This window comes from Mobula hypostoma, chromosome 6, assembly GCF_963921235.1.
Source record: "Mobula hypostoma chromosome 6, sMobHyp1.1, whole genome shotgun sequence".
NCBI classification, from domain to species: Eukaryota; Metazoa; Chordata; class Chondrichthyes; order Myliobatiformes; family Myliobatidae; genus Mobula; species Mobula hypostoma.
The window spans coordinates 162,284,064-162,309,192 of NC_086102.1; the positions used below are offsets into that span (position 1 = coordinate 162,284,064).

The following is a 25,129-nucleotide window of genomic DNA, read 5'->3' on the forward strand; positions in this document are numbered from 1 at the left end:
TTGATGTTTGAAACAAATAGCTTTTCTCTGTGTTTCTTACCTTTTTATCAGTGTGTTCAATCCACTAACTAATGCCAAGCAAGATTCTTTTCTATGGGTATAGCTTCTCTGGATATAGACATCTAGCATTCACAGAAAATATTTCCTCATTGAGAAATCTGTGACCCTCTTACAGGTTGCCAAACTGGTTACAAGTGAATTCTTTGAACAAGGAGACAGGGAAAGATCAGAATTAAAACTCACCCCCTCAGTAAGTGAAAGCTCTTTACTTGCACATCCACACAGTTACATGGTTAATGTCCAAAGCATTGGTGTTAAGTATTGAAAGGTCATGTGCTTTCCTAATCGGTGCACACCCGCAAATGAGGGAGTGTTCTACATCAGCTTCAATTTGTCCTCTGGGCTTCATGTATGTATGAAGATTTAATGCACACTACTTGGATGTGAATTCTAAATAACAGTGCTCTATTTTTAACAAAGCTGCAGTACAACCATGCCTCTAATTAGCCTGGAAAATAGTGAAACTCTATCATTTTCCTTGTCCATAGCAGCAGTGTCCAATACCTGCTTTAGATGATGGAGGAAAGTTCAGGGAGATGCCAGAGGTATAGAGGGGTGGACGACTGGAATGCACTGGCTGGGGTGATAACAGTGGTCGGTATAATAGGGACATTTAAGAAACTCTTAGATAGGCAGATGGATGTAAGAAAAAGGGAGGGTTATGGGCCGAGTATAAGGAAAGGGTTAGAGTGATCATGAAGTAGCTTTATCATGGGCTGAAGGGCCTGTGCTGTGCTGTACTGTCAGCCCAAAATACATTATGGAAATGTTCGTACTGTGTATTTCTGTCCATGGAGCATGGCATGCTGTATGTTATAATAAGAAGATAACCTTATCGTGTATTCCAAAGCATCAATGGCTTTATAATGAAAATTTGTGAACTTAGCAACTCACACATAATCATGAATCTGCATGTAGAAATTAGATCACCCCAAATTGAAGCACAATCTTCATTATATCTCCAGACCAGTGTTCCCACATGTTTACTGCTCATAGAAATTCCAGATCTTGTGGCGAGCATTGTGATGCTTCCTGTCCTCTCAGGGACAATTGCACTGCTCCCGATGTGTACAATAGTTGGTTATGCAAAAGCCTGGTAACTTCATGCCAAAAGCCGTTTTTATTTTCACTTGGTTCTGCCATGTGTGTCACTCCCTGGAGTGAAGAACTTTGGAATAATGTGCCAAGTTTCAGTAGTAATGCTAATGGCGGTTTGAGAGGAGGTGGAAGAGCTCGAGGCCTGGTACCAGACAAATAACCACTTCCTTGGTGTCAAGAAGACAAAGGAGATAGTTATTGACTTCAGGAGAACTCGCACCAGTCCCTCTTTACGACAGTGGCACAGAAGTGGAAACCATAAGGAGTTTCAAGCTCCTGTGAATGCACATCTCCCACAACCTCTCATGGACCCAGAACACATCCTGCGCAATCAGGAAAGCTTGCCAATGCCTTGACTTTTTGAAGCGAGCTGGAAAATGCACATCTATACTCAAGGCATTCTGAAGATATGCAGTAAAGAACATCCTAACATACCACAACACTGCATAGTATGGAAACTGTACTGCAGTGGAGTGGAAGATTCTTCACCAGGTAGTCAAAACTGCCCAACGCATCACCGGCACCTGAAGGACATATATACAGCAAGGTGCCAGAAAAGGCCCAGTAACATCATGAAGGATCCCACCCACCCTACTCATGGACTGTGTGTCCCAATCCCAACATGGAGGAGGCTACAAAGCATCCGCACCAGGACCACCAGACTCAAAAACGCTTACTCTCCCCAAGCAATAAGGCTGACCAACACCTCCACCAACTAATCCACCTCTCCCCACCCCAACCACCATAACTTTATCATTTCCTGTGCAGGCACTCCTGTGCCTAGCATCACATTATAGACATACTATCAATCTATGTACATAAGCTATCATACACATTTATATTTATTGTGGTTGTTTTATTATTGTGTTCTTTATTTTATTGTGGGTTTTTTTGCTGCATTGGATCCAAAGTAACAATTATTTTGTTCTTCTTTTGTACTGGAAATGACATTAAACAATCTTGAATTTTGAATCTTATGTCAAGGAGATGCAAGCTGCCAAACTTCCTGACTAAGAAGAGTTTTGTTGAAGGATAATTATCCGATGTATGCCAGGCGTGATGGGAAATGTCTGACTGATGGTCTCCAGTGGCTTGGTTTTAAAAGAGGGCTTTGAATAGAACTCCAACTACTTCAGTCTCCACTACAGACTGTTTTTTCATTGTAGCTATTAAATGTATGAGACTAACTGACTGCACCTTGTGCTGTGATGCTACTGTCTATAAGAAATAGGAGCAGGAGACAAGACAGCTCCCCACCTACCCCTCGGTTAATGTTAAGGCTCCATGGCATAAAAAAGGTTGTTAACCCCTACTCTAATGTAAAGATTCACAGCCAGGGAAATTTCTCCTCATCCCAGTCTCAACTGGTCAGTCCCTTAACTGAAACCACCCCTGCCATGTTTGGTGAAAAATTCTTAGCAAAGGTTCTTTCTGATGATAAATCAGATGACCTAACTCTACAAGGAAAAGATAATACTGAAATTTAAAAGTTGCTTCAAGAATAAACCTGGACAATTTAACAACGACTCATCGTTAATAATACTTTCACCCACTATGCTATTAATAGTAAAATTACTTGTTATAACAATAAATCTTACTTCATCTTTAATTATAAAACAAATGTCAGCTTAAGTTATTCAGCATTAAATAAATTATATATAATCAGAATCAGGTCTAATAGCACTGGCATATGTCGTGAAATTTGTTTTGCGGCAGCAGTACTTTCCAATGCATAATAATAAACTATAATTTACAGAAAGAAATATATATTAGAAACTAAATTAAGTAGTCCAAAAAGAGCAAAAAAAGAAAGCACAGTAGTGGGGTAATGTATATGGTTTATTAATCATTCAGAAATCTGATGCTGAAGGGGAAGAAGCTGTTCCTGAAATGTTGAGTGTGTGTCTTCAGGATTCTGTAGCTTACCCTTGATGGTAGCAGTGAGAAGAGGGCAGGTCCTGGGAGATGGGGGTCTGTAATGATGCATATCGCCTTTTTGAGACTTCACCTTTTGAAGATGCCCTGGATGCTGGGGAGGCTGTGTCCATGCTGGAGCTGGCTGAGTTTGCAACTTTCTGCAGCTTTTTCCAATCCTGTGCAGCAGCCACTCCAGACCAGTTAGAATGCTCTCTGCAGTATATCTATAGAAATTTGCGTCTTTGAAGACCTACCAAGTCTCTTCAACTAATGAAGTACAGCTGCTCTTGTTCCATCTTTGTAATCGCATCAGTATATTGGGCCCAGGATAGATCTATAGAGATGTTGATTCCCAAAAACTGGAAACTGCTGATCCCTCACTGAGGACTGGTGTGTGTTCTTGAAGCCCACAATCAATTCCTTGGTCTTAATGACATTGAGTGCAATGTTGTTGTTGCGACACCACTCAACCAGCTGATCTACCCCACTCCTGTACGCTCCTGATCACCCCCCGAAATTTTGCCAACAATAGTTGTACCGTTGACTACTTTGTAGATGGTGTTTAAGCTGTGCCTAGCCACACAGCTGTGGGTGTAGAGAGAGTAGAGCAGTGGGCTAATCACGCATCCTCGGGGTGCACCAGCATTGATTGTCAGTGAGGGGGTGATGCTATTTCAGATCCACACTCACCATGTGGAGTCAAGGATCTAGTTGCAAAGGGAAGTACAGAGGCCCAAGTTTTGGAGCTTGTTGATTAGTATAGAGGATGTGATTATATTGAACGCTGAGCTGTAATCAACGAACAGCAGCCTGATGTAGCTACTGCTTTTGTCCAGGTGTTTCAAGGCTGAGTGGAGAGCCAGTGAGATTGCATCCACTGTAGACCTATTGGGGCGATGCACAAATTGCAGCAGGTCCAGGTTCCTTGCTCAGGCAGGAGTTGTTCTGGCTATGATCAACCTCTCAAAGCACTACATCACAGTAGATGTGCAACTGGGCCACAGTCGCTGAGGCAGTTCACCCTGCTCTTCTTGAGCGCTGGCGTGATTGTCGCCCTTTTGAAGTAGACCAGAATCTGTTACTGCAGCACTGAGAGATTGAAGATGCCCTTGAACACTCCCGCCCATTGGTGGGCACAGGTTTTCAGTGCCCTACCAGGTACACCATCAGGGCCTGGCACATTACAAGGGTTCTTTCATGTTCTGAAGTCGGCCTCCGAGACAGAGATCACAGGGTCACCGGCTGCTGCAGGGATTCGCACAGGAGTAGTTTTATTCTCCCTTTCAAATCAAGCATAAAAGGCATTGAGCTCATCTGGGAGTGAAGTGTCAAAGCCATTCATTGGCAGTTCGTTATTAAGAAGTGCACTAATGCATCCGCCCATTTGATGGACCAGTTCAGCAGCAAAGTTCATTGATAGGGACATAATATTGAAACAAGGCCATGATCCAAATGTGATATTAGCAGTCATTTCGAGATGACTAGAATATAAAAGCAAGGAGTAATATTGAGGGTTTTTAAGACATTGGTGAGGCTTCACTTGGAGTATTGTGAGCAGTTTTGGGCCCTTTATCTAAGAAAGGATGTGATGACATTGGAGAGGGTTCAAAGGTAGTTCACGAAAATGATTCTGGGATTGCAAGACTTGTCAGCTCTGGGCCTGTTCTCACTGGGATTAAGAAGAATGAGGGGGTAATCTTATTGAAACTTATCAAACATTGAGAGTGGATGTGGAGAGGATGTTTTCTATGGTGGATGAGTCAAAGACTGGAGAACACAGTCTCAGAATAGAGGGCTGTCCTTGTAGAATGGACATGCGGAGGAATCTCTTTAGCAGGAGAGTGGTGAATCTGCGGAATTTGTTGCCACAGGAGGCTGTGGAGGCCCAGTCTTTGGGTATATTTAAGGCAGAGGTTGATAGGTTCTTGGTTAGTTAGGGCATGAAGGGATCTGCGGAGAAAACAGGAGATTGGGACTGAGAGGGAAAATAGATCAGATGATGAAATGCAGGTAAACTCAATAGGCCAAATGGCCTAATTCTGCTCCTATATCTTATGTTCTTAGGTCTTATTAACTGGTTTCATTTGGAAATGACACCAAAGACTGGGAGTGAGAAGAAATAATATACATTCACCTTAATAACTAGATATTGAGAAACATTGACAGAACCCCGAGAGGAACTTGAAAAATAAACAAGGAAAAGTAATAAAAATATTTAATTACAACCAGATAAAGAAGGCGAGATTGAACTGTATAATTTCAGTGGGAAAAAATTGTATGTTGAAATACTTCAGGCACCAAATGAGAAACCCACTAAAAAGCAAGTATCATGGTACTAAATTGCTAACTTAGTGCTGTTTTCTTACTTGAACAGCGATTATTAACCTTGCCTGTTCATCAGCAGAGAGCCAATGTCACATGCGGCCAGCAGGAGTTAAAGGCAGCCCGAATCACAAAGAGATCTGCTTTGGGCTACAGCATGTCCTAGCAGTTGTCGCAGGAAGAAAATCTGACAAATGAAACATGGATGAGAGTGAATTTTTCAGATATTGCACTGTAGGAGGAGCAGAGATCTTCAGCGAAGATGGTAAACCCTGCAGACAAACAGTTAAGAAGGCAGAAGGGGTCATTAGATATTTGTCCCAACATATTGATGTAGTTATAAAGAAGACAAATCAGCTACTATACTTTATTAGGAGTTTGAAGAGATTTGGTATGTCAACAAATACACTCAAAAACTTATATAGATGTACCGTGGAGAGCATTCTGACAGGCTGCATCACTGTCTGGTATGGTGGGGACTACCGCACAGGACCAAAAGAAGCTGCAGAGAGTTATAAATTTACTCAGCTCCATCTTGGGCACTAGCCTACAAAGTACCCAGGACATCTTCAAAGAGCAGTGTCTCAGAAAGGCAGCGTCCATTATTATGGACCTCCAGCAACCAGGGCATGCCCTCTTCTCACTGTTACCATCAGGTAGGAGGCACACTCAGCGATTCAGGAACAGCTTCTTCCCCCCTGCCATCCGATTCCTAAGCGGAAATTGAACCCTTGAGCACTACCTCACTTTATAAATATATATTATTTCTGTTTTTTGCACAATTTTTAATCTATTTGACATATGAATACTGTAATTGATAGATTGATTGATTTATTATTAGTATTATTATTTTTTCTTCTATATTATGTATGGCATTGAACTGCTGCTGCTAAATTAACAAATTTCACGACACATGCCAGTGATAATAAACCTGATTCTGATTGTAGTTAATGTCAAAGGTCCTAATTCTACAGGGTCCATGATCTCATTCCTGATGAATAGCATGATCACATATCAAAAGACAAATCCAAAGATTCTGCCATAACTTCAAATGGTGATAAATTACATGATTAAATAACATATCTAAACTCCTGTGAAGTTCAACCACACCCTTCCCGACCAAAATCACTCAGCAACCAATGATATCTGTTAATCAGGACTCATTCTGAATAGGTTTGCACTCCACCAGACAGTATGACTGTAAGCTTCACGCTTTCCTCTTGGAGATTGGGCCCACAACTAGCTACTTACTCAAGACAGCACTTCACCCAGATATACACTTCCAGTTCTCTTCCAGGATGACGCAGCACTCATGGGGAGCTAATCAGAGAGGCCGGTGAGCACAACTCCTTCTCAGACCAGTGGCTGAGCCCATGAGCAGTGGCCGGGTTGCATTCATCTTCAGCACTCTTAATCCTGCTTCAATTCCTCCTCGTGTCTCACTCTATTGCTATCACATTCAGACTCAGGCTTATTTTCACTGTCTTATCTGTTGTTAGATTTATTGCTCTGCAACAGCTGCACAGTGCAAAGACAGAAATCTATTGCAAATTGCAAAATAAAATTAATAATGCAAGAAAAAAGAATAATGAATTTGTTCATGGACTATTCGGGCCACACAAGATGCAGATGGTGTAAGTGTATCCCTCTCAGTTACCCTTAGTAATTTATCCCACACTTACCTTTGAGTCCTCCTGATCTCAAATGCCAGAGTAAACTGGCCAGGCAATGGAGGAACAGCAAGAAGATTTGAAGTGAAGATAGAGCATTTTACAGCTCCACATTCGCAGTCACCATTTTAGAAACTGACACTGCAGAGGAAAATTGAGACTATACTGGAAACTTGGTTGCTACCATTGCGGCAAGAAGTGCAGGGGATCATGCAACTGACAGCTCACAAGGTCGTGCACAAATTCTGCTGCAGAGACTGAAGACTTTGGAGGAGCTTACAGAAGATAGCTGACAGAGGCGGCAATGTGAAATGTCTCATGCACTGTGAAGCTGGCCAAAAAAAAAAATCTGGCATCAATGTAAGAGAAGCTGGGGGAATCCAGCTTGGCTCTAGACTTTGTACACTCTCTCTGGCAGGGAATTAGAGGCCAGCTCCAGAGCACTATCACCGAGCAGAATTTGGTGGCTGAGGTCACCAGCAGCCAGCCATAAGCACAACAGCAGAAGCTCAGTCCACTGTCATTCATCATTGCTGGTACCACTGTACGAAGGGATCTCAGGGCATCACAGCATCCAGGAATTCTCCAAAGGATTACCAAAATTGATTGAAGCATCACCTCAAGGATAGCAACAGAGGTTCCATGGAACCCATATTTGTCAGAAAACTCTCACTACCCCCCCCCCCCCACCACAACCACTCCGCCAGTGCTCTTGTTGCCTGTGAGATAGGTCAGTTGCCAGTATGTCAAGATGTGCCTTTGAGGCTCAAACACACTCAGTGTCACCAAGGCTGCCTACAGTTTCCTCTGACTTTCACTTGGAATGTGGTTAGCACCGTTCAGAAGTACTAGATCAGGCAAAAGGGACATGAAAGACAAGCCCTCAGAGCCCACAAGGGATTTTGAATCAAACACAAAATAAACTTAATTTTGAGTTTTGTTTTTTTTTGGAATACAGCCAAGCAAATGGCATCAGTGACAGAAGCAGATTAAGGTGCAGAACTGCTGCGAAATGGACAACTGTGGTGTATTTACTGGGAATGAGGTTAGTGATTTCTTGATGGGTATCCTGGGTAGATGGAGACAGTCTAGGTCACTTTCTGCTCTTGGTAACTGATGTTAAAAGGCGTCAGCTCAGAATGGCTAGGTTATGCAATACTTTATACTTTATACTTTATTGTCGCCAAACAATTGGTACTGGAACGTACAATCCTCACAGCGATATTTGATTCTGTGCTTCACACTCCCTGGATTATAAATATTAAAGATTAAAGGTATTAAAAATAGTTAAAATTAGTAAATATTAAAAATTTAAATTATAAATCATAAATAGAAAATAGAAAAATGGGAAGTAAGGTAGTGCAAAAAAAAACGAGAGGCAGGTCCGGATATTTGGAGGGTACGGCCCAGATCTGGGTCAGGATCCGTTCAGCAGTCTTATCACAGTTGGAAAGAAGCTGTTCCCCCGTGTTCGCGATCTTCTGCAGCTTCTTTCAGTCTTGGACAGGACATCTTCCATACCAGATTGTGATGCACCCTAGAAGAATGCTTTCTACGGTGCATCTATAAAAATTAGTGAGGGTTTTAGGGGACAGGCCAAATTTCTTTAGTTTTCTCAGGAAGTAAAGGTACTGGTGGGCCTTCTTGGCAGTGCACTCTGCTTGGTTGGACCAGGTCAGGTCATTTGTGATATTGACCCCAAGGAACTTAAAGCTTTTGACCTGTTCCACTTGCGCACCACCGATGTAAATTGGGTCATGCGGTCCGCTACTCCTTCTGAAGTCAACAACCAATTCCTTCGTCTTGCTGACGTTGAGGGATAGGTTATTGTCTTCGCACCATGCCACCAGGTTCTTAATTTCCTGTCTGTACTCAAACTCATCATTACCCGAGATACGGCCTACAATTGTTGTGTCATCAGCAAACTTATATGTTGAGTTTGATGGAAACTTGGCTACACAATCATGGGTATACAGTGAGTACAGCAGGGGGCTGAGTACACAGCCTTCTGGGGCACCAGTGCTCAGAGTGATTGTAGAGGAGAGCTTGTCCCCTATTTTTACAGCCTGGGTCCTGTCTGTGAGGAAGTTGAAGATCCAGCTGCAGACCTGATTACTAAGGCCCAGGTTCCGGAGCTTAGGAATCAGTTTATTTGGAACGATGGTATTAAAGGCAGAGCTGTAGTCAATAAAAAGGAGCCTTACGTATGCATCTTTATTCTCCAGGTGTTCTAAGGAGGAATGTAGGGCCAGAGAGATGGCATCTGCCGTTGACCTGTTGCTCCGGTAGGCAAATTGCAAAGTGTCGAGGTTGACCGCCTGGATTCCTTATAGCGACTGGTATCCCTGGTCGCTGAAGTCTATAGCAAACATTGGCACCTATTCTTAGCATACTCCACTTCTCAACACAGAAAAGGATCCCAAGCATTTCCTCAAAAAAGTCAGAGGTTGACCTTCCAGAATCATTGTTGACTCAAATCTAAATCACACACGTTTACTTCTGATCAACAGCTTATTTTTTTCTATTGTTACGGTATGTAGCCAACCACGCCAGCCTCCAGCATTTAGATACTCCAATTCTTCGGAGTATCGATAGCCGGCGCCACCCATTTAAAGGTTCTGGCCCACCCCGCTAATTGGTGGCCATGTTTTGGCGCCAAGATTTGGATATTTAAATAGCACCTGATCTCAGGTTCGGTGCTCAATCATCAGCTCAACATTGTTTCAGTCTATGATTGCGTTTAGGATTTCTGTCTTGTTTGTAATCTCATCTAGTCTCATCAGGTTCTCATCTAAAATCTAGTCAGAACCTTGTTCTCGTCTTAGTCTCAAAATTGTGTCCCAATTCTAACCTCAGATACTGCTGCACTTGGATCATTACCATCTTCTTATTTCTTGCCATGTCTATGCTACATATGAATTAGAACTCAAGGGCTTTATCATATTATACTGCTTCTCAAAATTCCCCACATATAATACACTGGGACATCAACTGCTCTGTAGTGATCATCACCTTGTACTCTTGGTACAGTAGTCATAAATAACCGGCATCCAATCTCATGGGATCATTTAGTTTTCAGATCTGATTAGCTTGCCATAATTTTCCTAATATCATTTATGGCAAAAATAATTAAACCTCTGATTAGCTTTGATTACGTCGGGTACTTTGCTTGTGATAACTTAATGAATGTTGGAGAATGTGATCATTAAAGTATTAACTACTGTATTCTGTGCTGAACTCATTTTCAACCCTATTAGCATCTCAATACTGTCTCATTTTCTAATGACTACTTTACTGATGTGTTTGTCTTTATAGCAGAGGTGATCTGTGAATCGGTCTTTTTAGAGCTGTCTGTAATAATCCTTGAGATACAGCAGTTCCGAACAAGGTGTTTATGCCTAATTAACAACACATGGTGTCATAGGTACAGGATTATTTACATACTTGCCCACAATCACACCACACTGTTCTCCTCCTTTGAAAAGAATTTTACAGATACTGTATATAAACCATTATATATTCAGTCTTTCTCAGTTGCTTAAATCTGATCGGGTTTTGGGCTCTGTTGTAGTATTTACTACTCAATGTGTTGAAGGTGTGAAATCCTCTGTTACCCAACATTACCATCAAACCTGCAGACAAAAGGGGTGCTGTTGTAGTGTGGTGCACTAACCTCTACCTCGCTGAGGCCAGGCGACAACTCTCAGACACTTCCTCCCACCTACCTCTCAAGGAGGACCCCACTCCACACCATCAGAAAACTGTCTCCAAAACCTCATCAACTGTGGAGAACTTTCAACCACTGCCACCAGACTTATAGTTCCTTTACCCTGCACTGCTCGCTTCTACCTCCTATCCAAGATCCACAAACAGGACTGTCTAGATAGGCCTATTGTCTCTGCCTGCTCCTGCCCCCCTGAACTCGTGTCCTCATATCTCGACTCCATTCTATCCCCCTTAGTTCAGTCCCTTCCCACCTTCTCACGCCTTCAATCTTCCCAGTAACTTCAATTCCCTGTCCCTGGCTGCCTCATCTTCACCATGGATGTTCAGTCCCTTTCCACTTCTATCCCCCATTAGGAAGGCCTCAAAGCTCTCCACTTCTATCTTGACAGAAGAACCAACCAGTCCCCCTCCACCACCAACCTCATCCGTCGGGCAGAACTGGTCCTCACCCTGAACAATTATTCCTTTGGCTCCTCCCACTTTCTCCAAACCCGAGGTGTAGCCATGGGCACTCGTATGGGCCGAAGCTATGCCTGCCTCTTTGTCGGCTATGTAGGACAGTCGATGTTTGAAGCCTACCCCAATTATACTCCTCAACTCTTCCTCCACTGCATTGATGACTGCATTGGTGCTGCTTCATGCAGCCATACTGAGGTTGTCAATTTCATCAATTTTATCTCTAACTTCCACCCTCCCCTTAAATTCACATGGACGTCTCTGACAACTATGTCCCCTTTCTTTATCTCTCTGTCTTCATCTCTGAGACAAACTGTCAACTGACATCTTTTATAAGCCTACTGATTCACATAGTTATCTTGACTATTCCTCTTTCTACCCCATCTCCATAAAAATGCTATTCCCTTTTCTCTGTTTCTTCATCTCCATTGCATCTGTTCCCAGAATGCGGCTTTCCATTCCAGGTCATCAGAGATGGCCTCATTCTTTAAAGAATGGAGTTTCCCTCACTCTACTATTCATGCTGCTCTCACCCACATCTCCTCCATTTCCCGTACATCTGCTCTCACTCCATCTTCCCGCCATCATAATAGTCCCTCTTGTCCTTACTTACCACCCCATCAGCCTCCACATCTAACACATCACAACTTTTGCCGAATCCAAGGAACCCCATCACTAAGCATTTCTCTACCTCCCACCCTACCTCTGCTTTCTGCAGGGATCTTTCCATTCATAATTTCCTTGTCTATTCATCGCTCCCCACTAATTTCCCTCCAGGCACTTATCCCTTTAAGCAGCCTACGTGCTACACCTGCCCGTACACCTCCTCCCTCACCTCAGAGCCCGAAACAGACCTTCCAGGTGAGGCAACACTTGACCTGCGAATCCGCTGGGGCCGTCAGAGTACCCTCCAACCTGATGGCATGAATATTGATTTCTCTTTCCGGAGAACAAAATTCCTACCCCCCCCCTCACCTTCCTCTATTCCCCACTCTGTTCTTTTACTTCTTATCACCTGCCTTCCCCCTAGGTCTCCTCCTTCTTCCCTTTCTCCTATTGTCCACTCTCCTCTCTAGCAAATTCTTTCTTCTCCAGCCCTTAACCTTTTCCACCCACCTGACTCCTCCTTCTAGCAGGCCTCTTTCCCCTCCCCTCCCCTTTTAATTCTGGCACCTCCACCCTTCCCTCTCAGTCCTATGAGGGGTCACGGCCCGAAACGTCAACTTGTTCACTCTCTTCCACAGATGCTGCCTGACCTGCTGAGTTCCTCCAGCATTTTCTGTGTGTTGCTCTGCATTTCCAGCATCTGCAGATTTTCTTGCGTTTGTGATCTTTTACAGTAGTTGGTTTCATACTCATTTATGGAATAAACTCATTATCACATGTTTCTTCAAGACCTTATGCTGCAACCATTTGATTAGTGTGGTCTCTTCTAACATCAGACAGTTATCATATAATTAGCAGCATCTAACTGACACAATACACAAATGTGAGATACTGGTGACGTGGTATCCCACATCTGTATACCTTTTAAGATAGTATCCCACACCTGTGTACCTTTTCAGATAGTATCCCACATCTATATAGCTTTTCAGATAATATTCCACATCTGTATACCTTTTTGGTTAGTTGCTGCTCATGCACTAATTTTGTGCTGTCAGGTCTACTTCTCTTTGATATTAATTTTGTGTTTGTTTCAGCTACTGTTTTTCCATTCTCTCCTCAATTTTTTGCTGTTGCAAATCCAAGCATGTTTTAAACTCATGATGTATGAACAGCTCTGCTGGAGGGAGTTCTGTGATTCAATGTGACGCTATATGATATTTGAACTAAAACTTGGCTAAATAGAATTTAGTTAAATTTAAATAAACTTGGAAAACTTGACTTTGAAAGACTTCCATAGCAATCCAACAGATCCTTTAAGTGCATACAGAGGCTGGATTGTATGGGGAATTTAATTAAAGTTTGATACCATTACACTTCACGAAGCATACAATCAAATATGACATGAATTGGCACCAATTCTTCACATTGTTTTGGGTTGCACAGATCCATAATTTTATGTTCTGTTAAGCATGAAGACAAATGTCAAACTTAGAACAAGCGTTGATTAGTGCTGGAAAGCTGTCTTTGCCTTTTGAACAAAAGACATGAACTCTCTGAATTGTGTTGCTCCTCCATATCTGTTTTCAATTGCTTTGTTTTGCAGTACAGACAGTAAAAGCTGTCACTAAATCTTCTAGATCTTTGTTCATACCTGGCTAATAATAGAAGAAGCTTCTTGCAAAGGACTTCATCTTTACAATGGTGGGATGTCTTAAGTGAAGATCTTTCTCCTCCTAAGACATTGAAGATGATTGTTCTACCTTGCAAGTAGATTGAGTGCAAGACTTTGCCTGGCTAGTAATTTGAACTGAACCTGTTCATCATTTAAGCCACACACATAACTGTCTTTCAGTGCACCATTAAGATTTCACCAAAGTTGCACTGCCTGAAAAGTCCTTTCATACAGCAAAACTTGGTGAATGTTTCACATACGTTCTTGTTGATTCCTTGCAACAGACTTGTGTTATTTCAAGTCACTGTGGATTTCTGCACATGAATAGAACATCTTTGGCTTTCTAAAAAGTTACTTATTTGGTGCATATGAAAGTATGTTTTAGAAGCAAGAGTGGGTCTCTTGGCTTCTCGAGCCTATTCTACCATGTAATTAGATAGTGATTGATCTGACTGAAATCTCAACTCCACATTTTCTGCCCGTGGTATGTTTCCCCCTCACCCCTTGTTATTATCAATAAACTTATGTATTAAAAATATTCATGGATTTTATTTCCACTGCCTAATTGGGAAGAGATTTCCAAAGATGCACAACCTTCAGAGAAAGAGTTTTGCCTCAGCTTTGAATTGAATGGGCAATTCTTTGTTTCTCACACATGAGGAATCATCCTTTCTGCATCAAATCTTTCACATCCCCTCAGGTTCTTATGATTTAATCAAGAAACCTCTAACTCTTCTAAACTCTAGCAGATGCAGGTTACACCTACCTAACCTTTCTTCGTGAGGTTAGACACCCATTTCATGTATTAGTCTCAAACAAGAGAAAATCTGCTGATGCTGGAAATCCAAGCAACAGTTTGTGCGTGTTTTGTGTATTAGTCTTGCAAAATTTCTCTGACTTCCTTCCAAAGCATAAATACTCTTCCTTAAACAAAGAGACCAAATCTATCCAACCAGAGCATAGGACATTACTTTTGTATTCATTGATCCTTGCAATAAACATTAATATTCTATTAGCATTCTGTATCGCAATCTTATGTGAATTGTATACTAGGACACCCATTTCCCCCCTGCATGCCTCATCTAGTGATCATATTTCCATTTGTTTCAAGATAATTATGGAGAAGAACTGGACTGGACCTTGGGTTGAGATTCTAAATTGGAGAAAGGTTAATTTTGTGGGCATCTGGAAGGATCTGGCAGGTGTGAATTGGGACAGATTGTTTTCTGGCAAAGGAATGTTTGGCATTCAAAAGTGAAATGTTGAGAGTACACAGTTTGTATTTTCCTGTCAGAATAAAAGGAAAAGTTAACAAGTTTATGGAACTTTGATTTTCAAAGGATATTGAGGTCCAGGTTATGAAGAAGAAGGAGATGTATAGGAGATATACGCAGTAAGAAACAAATGCAATGCTTCAGGTGTATAAGAAATCCAAGAGAGAAGTTAAGAAGGACATCAGGAAGGTTAGTAGAATGAATGGGGTTATTCTGACAAACAAGGTGAAGGAGAATCCCAAAGGCTTCTACAAATATATTTCGAGCAAAAGGATAGCCAGGGCTGAAATTGGTCCACTTGAAAATTAGTGTGGTCATCTACGTATGGAGCCAAAAGAGATGGGGGAGATATTAATGGATTTTTTGCATCTTTATGTACTCAGGAGATGGACAGAGCTTATAGAAGTGAGGCAAAGCAAACCTATACAGATTGAAGAGAAGGAGGTGCTTGCTCCCGAGATGTACACAGTCTATAGAACAGAAGCAAAACAGTAGTGACTCATGGACTGTATACGGATTGCAGAACAAGTGCTTGCTGTCTTGAAGCAAATTAAGGTGAATAAGTCTCCAGGGCCTGACAAGGTGTCCCCTCGGCTAGTGCAGGGGCCTTGGCACAGTGTTTAAAATGTTCTTAGCCACAAGTGAGGTGCTGGAGGACTGGAGGATAGCTAATGTTATTCTGTTGATCAAGAAAGCTCTAAGAATAAACCAGGAAATTGTAGGTTGGTGAGCCTGATATCAGAAGTGGGTAAATTGTTGAGAGGTATTCTAAGGGACAGGATATTTTAGTATTTGGACAGACAAGGGATAGTCAACATGGCTTTGGGCATGGTAGGTCATATCTAACTAATCTTAAGAGTTTTTTGAGGAGATTACCAAGAGAGTTGATGAAGGAAAAGCTGTGAACATTGCCTACATGGACTTTAGCAAGATCCTTGACAAAGTCCCAGAGGGTGGTTACTCCAGAAGATGTTACTTGGCATTCAGGATGAAATAGTAGATTGGATTCAACATGGGCTAAGCGGGAGAAGCCGCAGAGTGGTATTAGATGGCCTGTGACTAGTGGTGTGCTGCAGTGCTGCGGCCATTGTTGATTGCCGTCTATATTAATGATCCAGATGATAAGGTGATCAAGTGGATCAGCAGGGTTGGGGATGACACCAAGATATCAGGCTTAGTAAGGAAGCGTATCAAAACTTGCAGTGAGATCTGGACCAGATGCACAAAATGTGCTAAAAATGGCAGGTGGAATTTAATGCAGACAAGTGTGAGGTGTTGCACTTTGGGAGGACAAACCAAGGCAGGATTTACACAGTGAATGGTAGAGCACTGAGGGGTACAGTAGAACAAAAGTATCAGGGAGTACAAATTAATAATTCTTTGGGAGTTATGTTACAGGTGGATAGGGTTGTAGAGAGAGCTTTTGGCACATTTTCCATCATAAATCAATTGAGACAGGTGTTTGGATGTTATGTTGAAGTTGAATAAGAATACAAAACAAATTTACAAAGATATTGCAAGAATTGCAAGACCTGATTGTAGAGGAATGGTTGAATAGGTTAGGACTGCAATAAAGGTTTTTTCCATTGAGGCTCGGTGAGACTAAAGCTAGAAGTCATAGGTTAAGGGTGAAAGGAGAAATATTTAAGGGGAACCTGAGGGGGGGAATACTTCTCTCAGAGGGTGGTGCAAGTGTGGAATGAGCTGCCAGTGGAAGTGGTGGATGTGAGTTTGGTTGTAACATTTAAGAGAAGATTGGATAAGATCCTGAATGGGAGAGGTAAGAACAGTGCGATTGGTTAGACCTGGCAGAATAACAGTTCAGCATGGACTAGATAGGCCAAAGGGCCTGTTTCTCCACTGTAGTGCTCAATGACCCCATGATTCTATTTAGATATTAAACTACTTTTTTTCCCATTTTCCTGTCAAAATAGACTATTTTACATTCTCCAAAATTATATATAATCTAGATCCTGCCCTTTCACAATATTTTTAGCCTCCTTTTGTCCTCTTTATAACCTCCTTTCTACACGTCATCAGCAAATTTAACATCTATCCCATTGTGTGCCTTCATCTAATCTATTTATATTAATTGTAAAAGGTTAAAGCTCCAGAACTAATCCCTGTGGCAGACCACTTGCCAACCAGAAACAGATAGATTTATGCCTACTTTCTGTTTCCTGGTAAAATGCCAATCTTCTATCCATGCCAATATATTACTACCCACAACATTAGCATTTATTTTTGCAAATAGTCTTTGGCAGTGCACGTCTTCTGGAAAATGAAGTTTAGTATTGATCCTTTTAATCTGCAGCACAAGTCACTTGTTCAATGAACTGGTCAAACATATCAACTATGGCTGATTACTTTGAATTTCCTATGTGCCCTGTTAATAACATCTTTAATTCCAACAAAACATTTTTTTTTCATGACAGTAATTAACTGGTCTGAATGTTCCTGCTTTCTTTTTAAAACCAAGATTTTAGAATATGGTAGGTTTCGGGGCCCTTTCTGTCTTTGAAATTGGCACCTGAAATTTACTTATGGTTATGGACAGTATTCAGCATTTTCAGCATGGGGCACCCCTCTTTGAGAACATAGTTAGCCATAAAGAACACTTCTATCTTTTCTTTATATACTCATTTGATGAAACCTGCCTACACACGAGCAATCATTTCTTGCTAAGCAATGAAAAACATACGAATTAGAAGCAGAGAAGACTATTTGACACTGTGTCTGTTCTTACATTCAATAACATCATCGCTAATCTTTTATCTCAGTGCCTGATTCCAGTACTATCCCCATATTTCTTGATTCTCTTAATATCTAAACATCTTTTGATCTTTTTATGGAGGTACAGAAAGTGAAAGAGACTTTTCAGTCTTCTTGCATGGAGAATTCCAAAGACTCAGTCCCCTCTGGGTGAAGAAAAGTCTTTTCATCTCTGTCCCTAATGGCCAATCGTTACTTTTATACTATGATTCCTGTTTCTAAGCTTTCTGTATAGGGGAAATAGAAACTCTGCATCTACCCTGTCAAGACCTGGAATTGTTTGTGCATTTCAATGAGATTGGCTCTCATTCTGTTATACTTGAGAGAGGGAGGGCAGACTCTGCTTAACCTCTCCTCGTAGTACAACCAACCTGTTATTGCCAGGAATCAATCTGCTAAACCTCTGCCACTCTTCCTCAGCTGAAAAAAATACCTTCTTTAGGTAAGGAGGCCAGTATTCCAAATGTGGTCTCACCAGGACTGCATATAAGATGTCCCTACTCCTGTACTGAAATCTTCCTGAATAAAGGACATAACTTATGTATAAGGGACATAACTTATCTATAAGGGACACTACAATCATTCTGAATCCCATCACCTTTCAAGGTACATTTAACAGCATTTAATAAGAGTTCCAGATTTTGTTTATCTGCCAAATTGGATGACTTCGCAATTTTCTACAATGTACTTCATCTATAAGGCCCCACACATTGACTTAACAAATCTACCTCCCCGAGGCTCCACTTTGGCCTTTCCTGGTTCACATTGCTCCCCGGCTCTGTGTAATCAGCAGCTTGGATATATTACATCTGATCCCCTCAGTCAGATCATTGATACAGGCTGTCAACAGCTGGAGCTCCAACAATACCCCGGTGGAACCCAGTTAGTCACAGTATCCCAAGACAAAAATGTCAGGTTTATCCCTACCTCCCGTAACTAATGCCCAATCCAGCAGAAAACTCTATTAGATTTGTTAAATAGGGTTTCCTTTTCATAAATTCACAATGGCCCGGCCCAGTCATGTTACTATTTTCAAAGTGCCTTCCTGAATAACAGGTTTAAATATTTTCCCCATTATTGATGGCAGGCTTAACCATTCTCCTGTTTTTTCTTTCTCTTTCCATCCTTAAACAGTGGGGTTACATTTGCTTCCTTACAATCTGTGGGAACTACCCTAGATTGCGTGGAATTTCTGGTGAAGATAACCAGTGCACCCATCCTCTGCATAGTCACCTCCTGCAAACCCAGAACGCAGGACATCGGGGCCCTGGGGTTCATTGCTCTCCCATCTAATTTATTTCTCCAGAGCTATTTCTCTTAACATACTTTTTTCCCCTACACTGGATGTCTGCAGTTTCTGATAAATTTGCTGAGTCTTGTTTTGTGACGATAGATGCAATTTCTTTATTCCCTAATATATTTCACCTGCTTCAATCGGTAAGGAACCCATATTAACTTTGGCTTATCCTTTCCTTTTTTATTCCTACCTGTAGAAGTACTTAGAGTCGCAGAGTCATAGAAAAGTACAGTACAGAAACAGGTCCTTCAGCCCATCAAGTCTATGCCGAACCGTTTAATCTGCCTACTCCCATTGACCTGCACCGGGACCATGGCGTGCCATACCCCAACCATCCATGTACATAAAGTCATAGAAAGTACGAAGTATTTATAATCTGTTTTTGTTTCTCCATCCCTCGGTCTTCCTTTGTTGGATTATGAAATTTTCCCAGCATTGATTTTTTTTGGTGAAATATTAATACTTTCCTGAGATTCAAAGTTTCAAAGTACATTTATTATCAAAGTATGTGTGTGGTATACAACCCTGATACTCATCGTCCCCACAGACAGTCACAAAACAAAGAAAACCATGGAACCAACCCATTCAAAAAACATCAAACATCAACCCCCTCTCCTCCCCCACGTGCAAACGGCAGCAAAGAGAGAGTGAAAACAGAGAGTATAAAACACTAAATCAAAAGGCATATTTCAGTACAGTTTAGCTCACTGTTCATTATCTGCAGGCTGCCCCAATTTAAAAATCACCCAGAAGTAGAAGGAAAAAAAGTGACCAGAATCAGAACTGAAAACTAGAGCACATCATAAACCCGAATTAGAGTCCAAATCCTCCATGTCAAACGAACCTTGCTCCGTCACCACCTGCCGACAGCTTCGAGGGAGGGAGAGAGAGATCACTCGAACGCAAGGACCTTCCCTCAGGAGCAGAGAGAGAGAGAAAGCGAGAGAGAGACTGCCACAGTCAGATACCCTCCTCTGGCAGCAGTGAGTGGGAGGCCGATGGACAGCACTAAACACCTGCTCTCTCCTCGATGATTTCAATCTTCCTTGGCGCTTTAGTTGGCGAGACCGATGAGAGATGGAGTTAATCGTGGGCTTGCTCCCCATCTCCTGGCTTCCTGGATTCAGTTTTGAGTTTCCTGCCCTGTGTGTAATGATCTGCAAATTATGTAATAATTCCTTACATTTTAGTCATCACATTTTCCTATCTTATTTGATGTGGTTTGCCTGTCCATCTAACCTACTCACATCCGATGCATTTGTAGCTTGGATTTAAGACCCTGGTTTTGGATGACTGTGCTTAAGCATTCTCTTCCCTACGTTCACCCATCCTGTGTGTTTTATTCTGTTATTAGCATTCTCTCCATGCTACAGACTACCACTTCTTGTCTTTTTTATTCTCTTAATTACCAGCTTACTTCATATCCAGCCAAACTTCAATGCTCTCTTCTCTCCGAGTGTAGAGTATTGAGGTTCTCTGCTCTTAGTCAATCATCAATTCTGAGTAGGTGCTTTGAAGTATTTCTTCAAGCTGTCAAGTTCTTCTGAAAAATATATCAGTTGGCATGACTATCTTTGATATTAGTTGTAGTATATTGAGTGTTGGTCCGTGAGTCAGTCTTGTGGAGCCGTCTCTGTAAAACCCGGCAACTGCAGGGCATGGGGAAACATTGCATAGTAGATTAACATGTAACACGTGTTTTTGTCACATGTATAATGGCATTGTCATCTACAGGTAATCTATTTACATAGAAATATACTAAGAATATCAGGCTCCTCCCAGTCTCTTTCTGAACCTTGTGTTTCACAGAAAACTTCATTCTTCCTGTAGCATTTTAAGTTTGTTCCTTTTCCTGTTAATCTTTCATTGCTTTGTAGGTCTGTTTAATTCAAAGCCTAGTTTCATTTACACTTGTTAATCTGAGATAGATGTTCATCCTGCACTCTGCAAGCACTCCTTGTCATTTCCTAGTAGCATGAAGGTGCCTCCAGCCTTCAAAGGCACCTGAAGAGTCCTCTGACCACCTAAGACCAAGTTCAGAGGTGGGGAACTTTAGCAAACTGTTAAACGCAACTCTTTTAAATGTTAGCCAATTTGCAACCTCTCGTTTCTAAAGCCTGGTTCTTCTCCCTTTTCCAGTGAAACCCAGTCTTATCATTTTTAGAGTTGACTTCTCCACTGCCCTTCCTTCTATCTGAATCCCGTCACAGCAACCTATACGTTGCCACTCTTCAAAGCCTGTCCCCATTCCAGTGGCCCAGTGTAGTGATTTAGAAACTGTTATCCATCACTTCAGGTTTCTCTGTTCCATTCATTCATTAATCTTCTCCAGGCATACTCATATGATCTGCTTGTACAGTCCTGGGTTAGGCCTGACTTACCACGCTGATGCTGTTTTGGCTACTCTGCCCTCTGGTTTTCCCTCCTAAAACTTTTCCCTCCACCTTATGTCCCAAGAGTATCCCTACATTTCCTCTACCACGACTTTGGATCTGACCTACAATCCTTCTGTTTTCTCTGATGCATTTCCTTGAACTGTGCTTCAGAGCATATAGCGTTTATATTTTCTATTAGAGTTATCGACTCATACAGTAGAAAAACCATCCCTTCAGCCTATCAAGTACATGTCAACCTTTCTGTCCATCTACAATAATCCTACTTGCCCACATTAGAATCATATCCTTCTGTGCCTTGCCTGCTTGAATGCCTCCCTAAGTACCTCTGAGGTGTAGTGATTGTCTCTGATTTTACCATCTCCTCTGGCAGCAAATTCCAGATACCAACCAACTGCATAAAAGAAAACCTTTCCCCTGTACTCGTTTATAACTCTTTCCTTTCACCTTAAGCTAATTCCCTCCCGATTTTGATACCCCTAACATAGATGGCAGGGTGGAGACACATCTCTACTAAATGAGATGTAAGGTGCTTCTTCCCTCTGCCAGTCTGCAGGGCACCTCTGGGCAAGGTGTACCACCTACTTTGAATTGAATTGACTTTATTTCTTACATCCTTCACATACATGAGGAGTAAAAATCTTTATGTTACCTCCCCTACCTCCTCCACCCCCCTACCACCTATATCAGGGTCATGTGAAGCCATGGGAGCAGGTGGTGGATGGTCATATGAGCAGCTGGTGCAGATCACAAGTCCTGGTTACACGATCACTAATGCCCGGCAGACAACCTCTGTAAAGTATTGCAAATGGCTGGGGTCACCTGTCTTGTAAAGACACTGCCCAGAAGAAGGCAATGGCAAACCACTTCTGTACAAAAATCTGCCAAAACAATCATGGTCATAGAAAGACCACGATCACCCACGTCATACAACATGGTACATAACAAACAAACGAACATAGATACAGTAGAAATTTCCCTATCATAGGAAAAAGATTCTATCTACCCTATCTATACCTCTCAAAAATTTTTGTGCTTCTATCTGGTCACTTTCAGCCTTTTCCATTTCAGAGAAAATATACCCAGCCTATCCAGTCTCTCCCCATAACTAAAGTTCTCCAATTCAAGGAACCTTCTGATGAATCTCCTCTGCGCTCTCTCCAGTGGAGACCAGAACTGCACACCTTACTCCAAGTGCAATCTGACAGTAATTTTGTAAAGCTGCAAAATAAAGTCCTAATTTCTATATTACTATATATCTCCCAACTTAGGAAGCAGAGCCTAGCCATATTGACGGCCTTTCTATCTGTATTGCCACTCATAGGGGACTATAAACTTCAATCCCAATATCCCTCTGTTTTAGCACCCCTACCATTTACTGTAGATGTCCTACCACTATCTGAGTTCTCAAAGTATGTTACCTTGCACTTGTCAGGATTAAAATTCATCTGCTAATGCTCCGCATATCTCTCCATCTATATCCTGCTGTGACCTTAGACAACATTTCTCACTGTCCACAGCACCACCATGTTACCTGTACTCTCAGTATACCTCCTATATTGACATCTCAACGCACACCACAAGCAGGTATACGTAACCCACTGCTCTACCTCTCTACACTCATGACTAAGCACAGCTCACAGACCATAAATACAGATGACACCACTGTTGCTGGTAAAATCTCAGATGGCAATGAAAAGGTGTACAGGAGCGAGACAGATTGGCTGGTTGAGTGGTGTCACAACAATCTCCCATTCAGTGTCAGCAAGGCCAAGGGTTAATTATAGATCAGGAATGGGAAGTTGGAAGAACATACGCCATTCCTCGTTGATGGGTCAGTCATGGAAAGAGTGAACAGCTCTAAGTGCCTGGGCAGCAAAATCTCAGAGGATCTGCCCTGGGCCCAACAGATTGAGACAAACATGGAGAAGGCGTGAAGGTGGCTCTACTTTGTTAGGTCTTTGTAGAGATGTAGTACACCACCAAAGACTCTAGCTCATGTCTACAAAGGTATGATGGAGTACGTTCTGACTGGCTGTATTATTGCCTAGTGTGGAGTCTCCAACGTGCAATATCACAAGAGGCTACAGATGGGTTTTAGACCCCGTCACAGGCACAACCCACTCATCACTGAGGACATCTCCAAAAGGTGGTGCATTAAGAAGGCAGCATCCATCATTAAGGGTTATCACCATCTGGTACATGCCCTCTTATCGTTATTGCCATCAGGGAGGGGGTTGTGGAGCCTGAAGACCCACACTCAATGATTCAGAAATAGATTCTTCCAGTCCCTCATTACTTCTCTAAATGGTTCATGAACCCATCAACACCACTTCATTGTTCCATTATTGAACACTTTATTTAATTTGTAATTTATAGTAAATTTATCTCTTTGCACTGTACTGCCACTACAAGTTAACAAATTTCACGTCAAATAAGACAGTGATAATAAACCCGATTCTGATCCATTGTTAACGTATTGTAAAAGAACTCCCAGGCAAATTTCCTTTCACTAATTGTAAGGCAGTAAAATTTCTGTTCTTATAATTGCAATACCAGCAAAATCTGAACGGAATCAACTGAACCAGTACAGAAGACATATAGTAGCTGTGAGTAAATCACATTTGCGTTAGTGATTTTACAGTTAACTTTTTATATTATTTTAAGATTTAATTCACTTGACTGAAATTGCCACACCCCGTAGACTAACATGTTTAGGTGCAGAGACACAGTCGGCAAATTAAAAATGTTCCTCCAATATTAAAAATATAATTTAGTACGAAACAGATGAGTGTACATCAATGAAACTAAAGGCTTCATTATAGATATTTAAACTCATTTTAGCTTACTTGGATGGTAGCACACTAAACATTTTAATGTTTTTAAAAGCTATTTTTTAAAAGTTGCATCTATGCTAAGTTAATTTAACAAAGCTGCACCAGGTTACCAATCTTAAATGTATTTCCAATCTTAAATGGATCAGAAATAACATCTCTGCCTCGCTGAAAAGCAACTCTGATATACCACAGGGATGTGTACTTAGCCCACTGCTTTACTCTCTGTACACCCATGGCTGTGTAGCTAGGCACACAGCTCAAATACCATCTATAAATTTGCTGAATACACAACTATGGTTGGCAGAATTTCAGATGGAGATGAGAGGGCATACAGGAGCGAGATATATCAGCTAGTTGAGTGGTGTCATAGCAACAACCTTGTATTCAATGTCAGTGAGGCCAAAGAACTGATTGTGGACCAACATTCCCTTTAAGGCAGGGTGCACACATATCTTTTGCTACTAGTGAACAAAGGAATTTAGGGATTTAAACTGCGCACAAAAGGTTGTCTCCCCCTACCTCGCTGGTATGTTAAGTATATTTCACGATCGTATACAATCTCATTTCCTTTTCTGGTCTCTGATTTGGACGGTGTTAACAATGTAGAGTTTACAATGATTTGTCTGCAGATTTCAGAACTGGCTTATTTATACTGTTTTTATTGAAGAAATTATTGATTCACTATGCCAAGTTCCAATAAAGCAAAGGACATAAAGTGCAAAAGAACTGCTAATTCATTTAAAGTGGGATTACTTAATGAAGCAGGAGAAACCGCTCATGAGATCAGGAACGTGCAGCTACAAAAAATATTTATATAATGTACAATACAGAAACTGGTGTTACCTACATGTATTGTTGCTGGAGAATTTGTAAGTGGGAAGTAGTGGAGTGATATTTGGAAACTTGATTTTTAAAGCATCATTTAGCAAGCAAATTACATATGGACGGTGTATAAAAGTTCTGGCAAGAAAATTCTTCGTTATCCTCTACGTGCCTGCTACGTATGTTTGTGAGAGTGCAGATGAACAA

The 25,129-nt window shown here is 41.5% G+C and overlaps 1 protein-coding gene across 1 annotated transcript in view; it reads left to right on the forward strand.

Annotated features, from left to right (window-relative positions):
- The window catches only part of pde11a (phosphodiesterase 11a), a 261,414-nt gene that overhangs the window by 212,624 nt on the left and 23,661 nt on the right, over positions 1-25,129 (forward strand). The window contains exon 18 of the mRNA XM_063050094.1: positions 176-250. Coding sequence (XP_062906164.1) covers positions 176-250 — 75 coding nt within the window. The remainder of the gene's footprint in view (positions 1-175; positions 251-25,129) is intronic.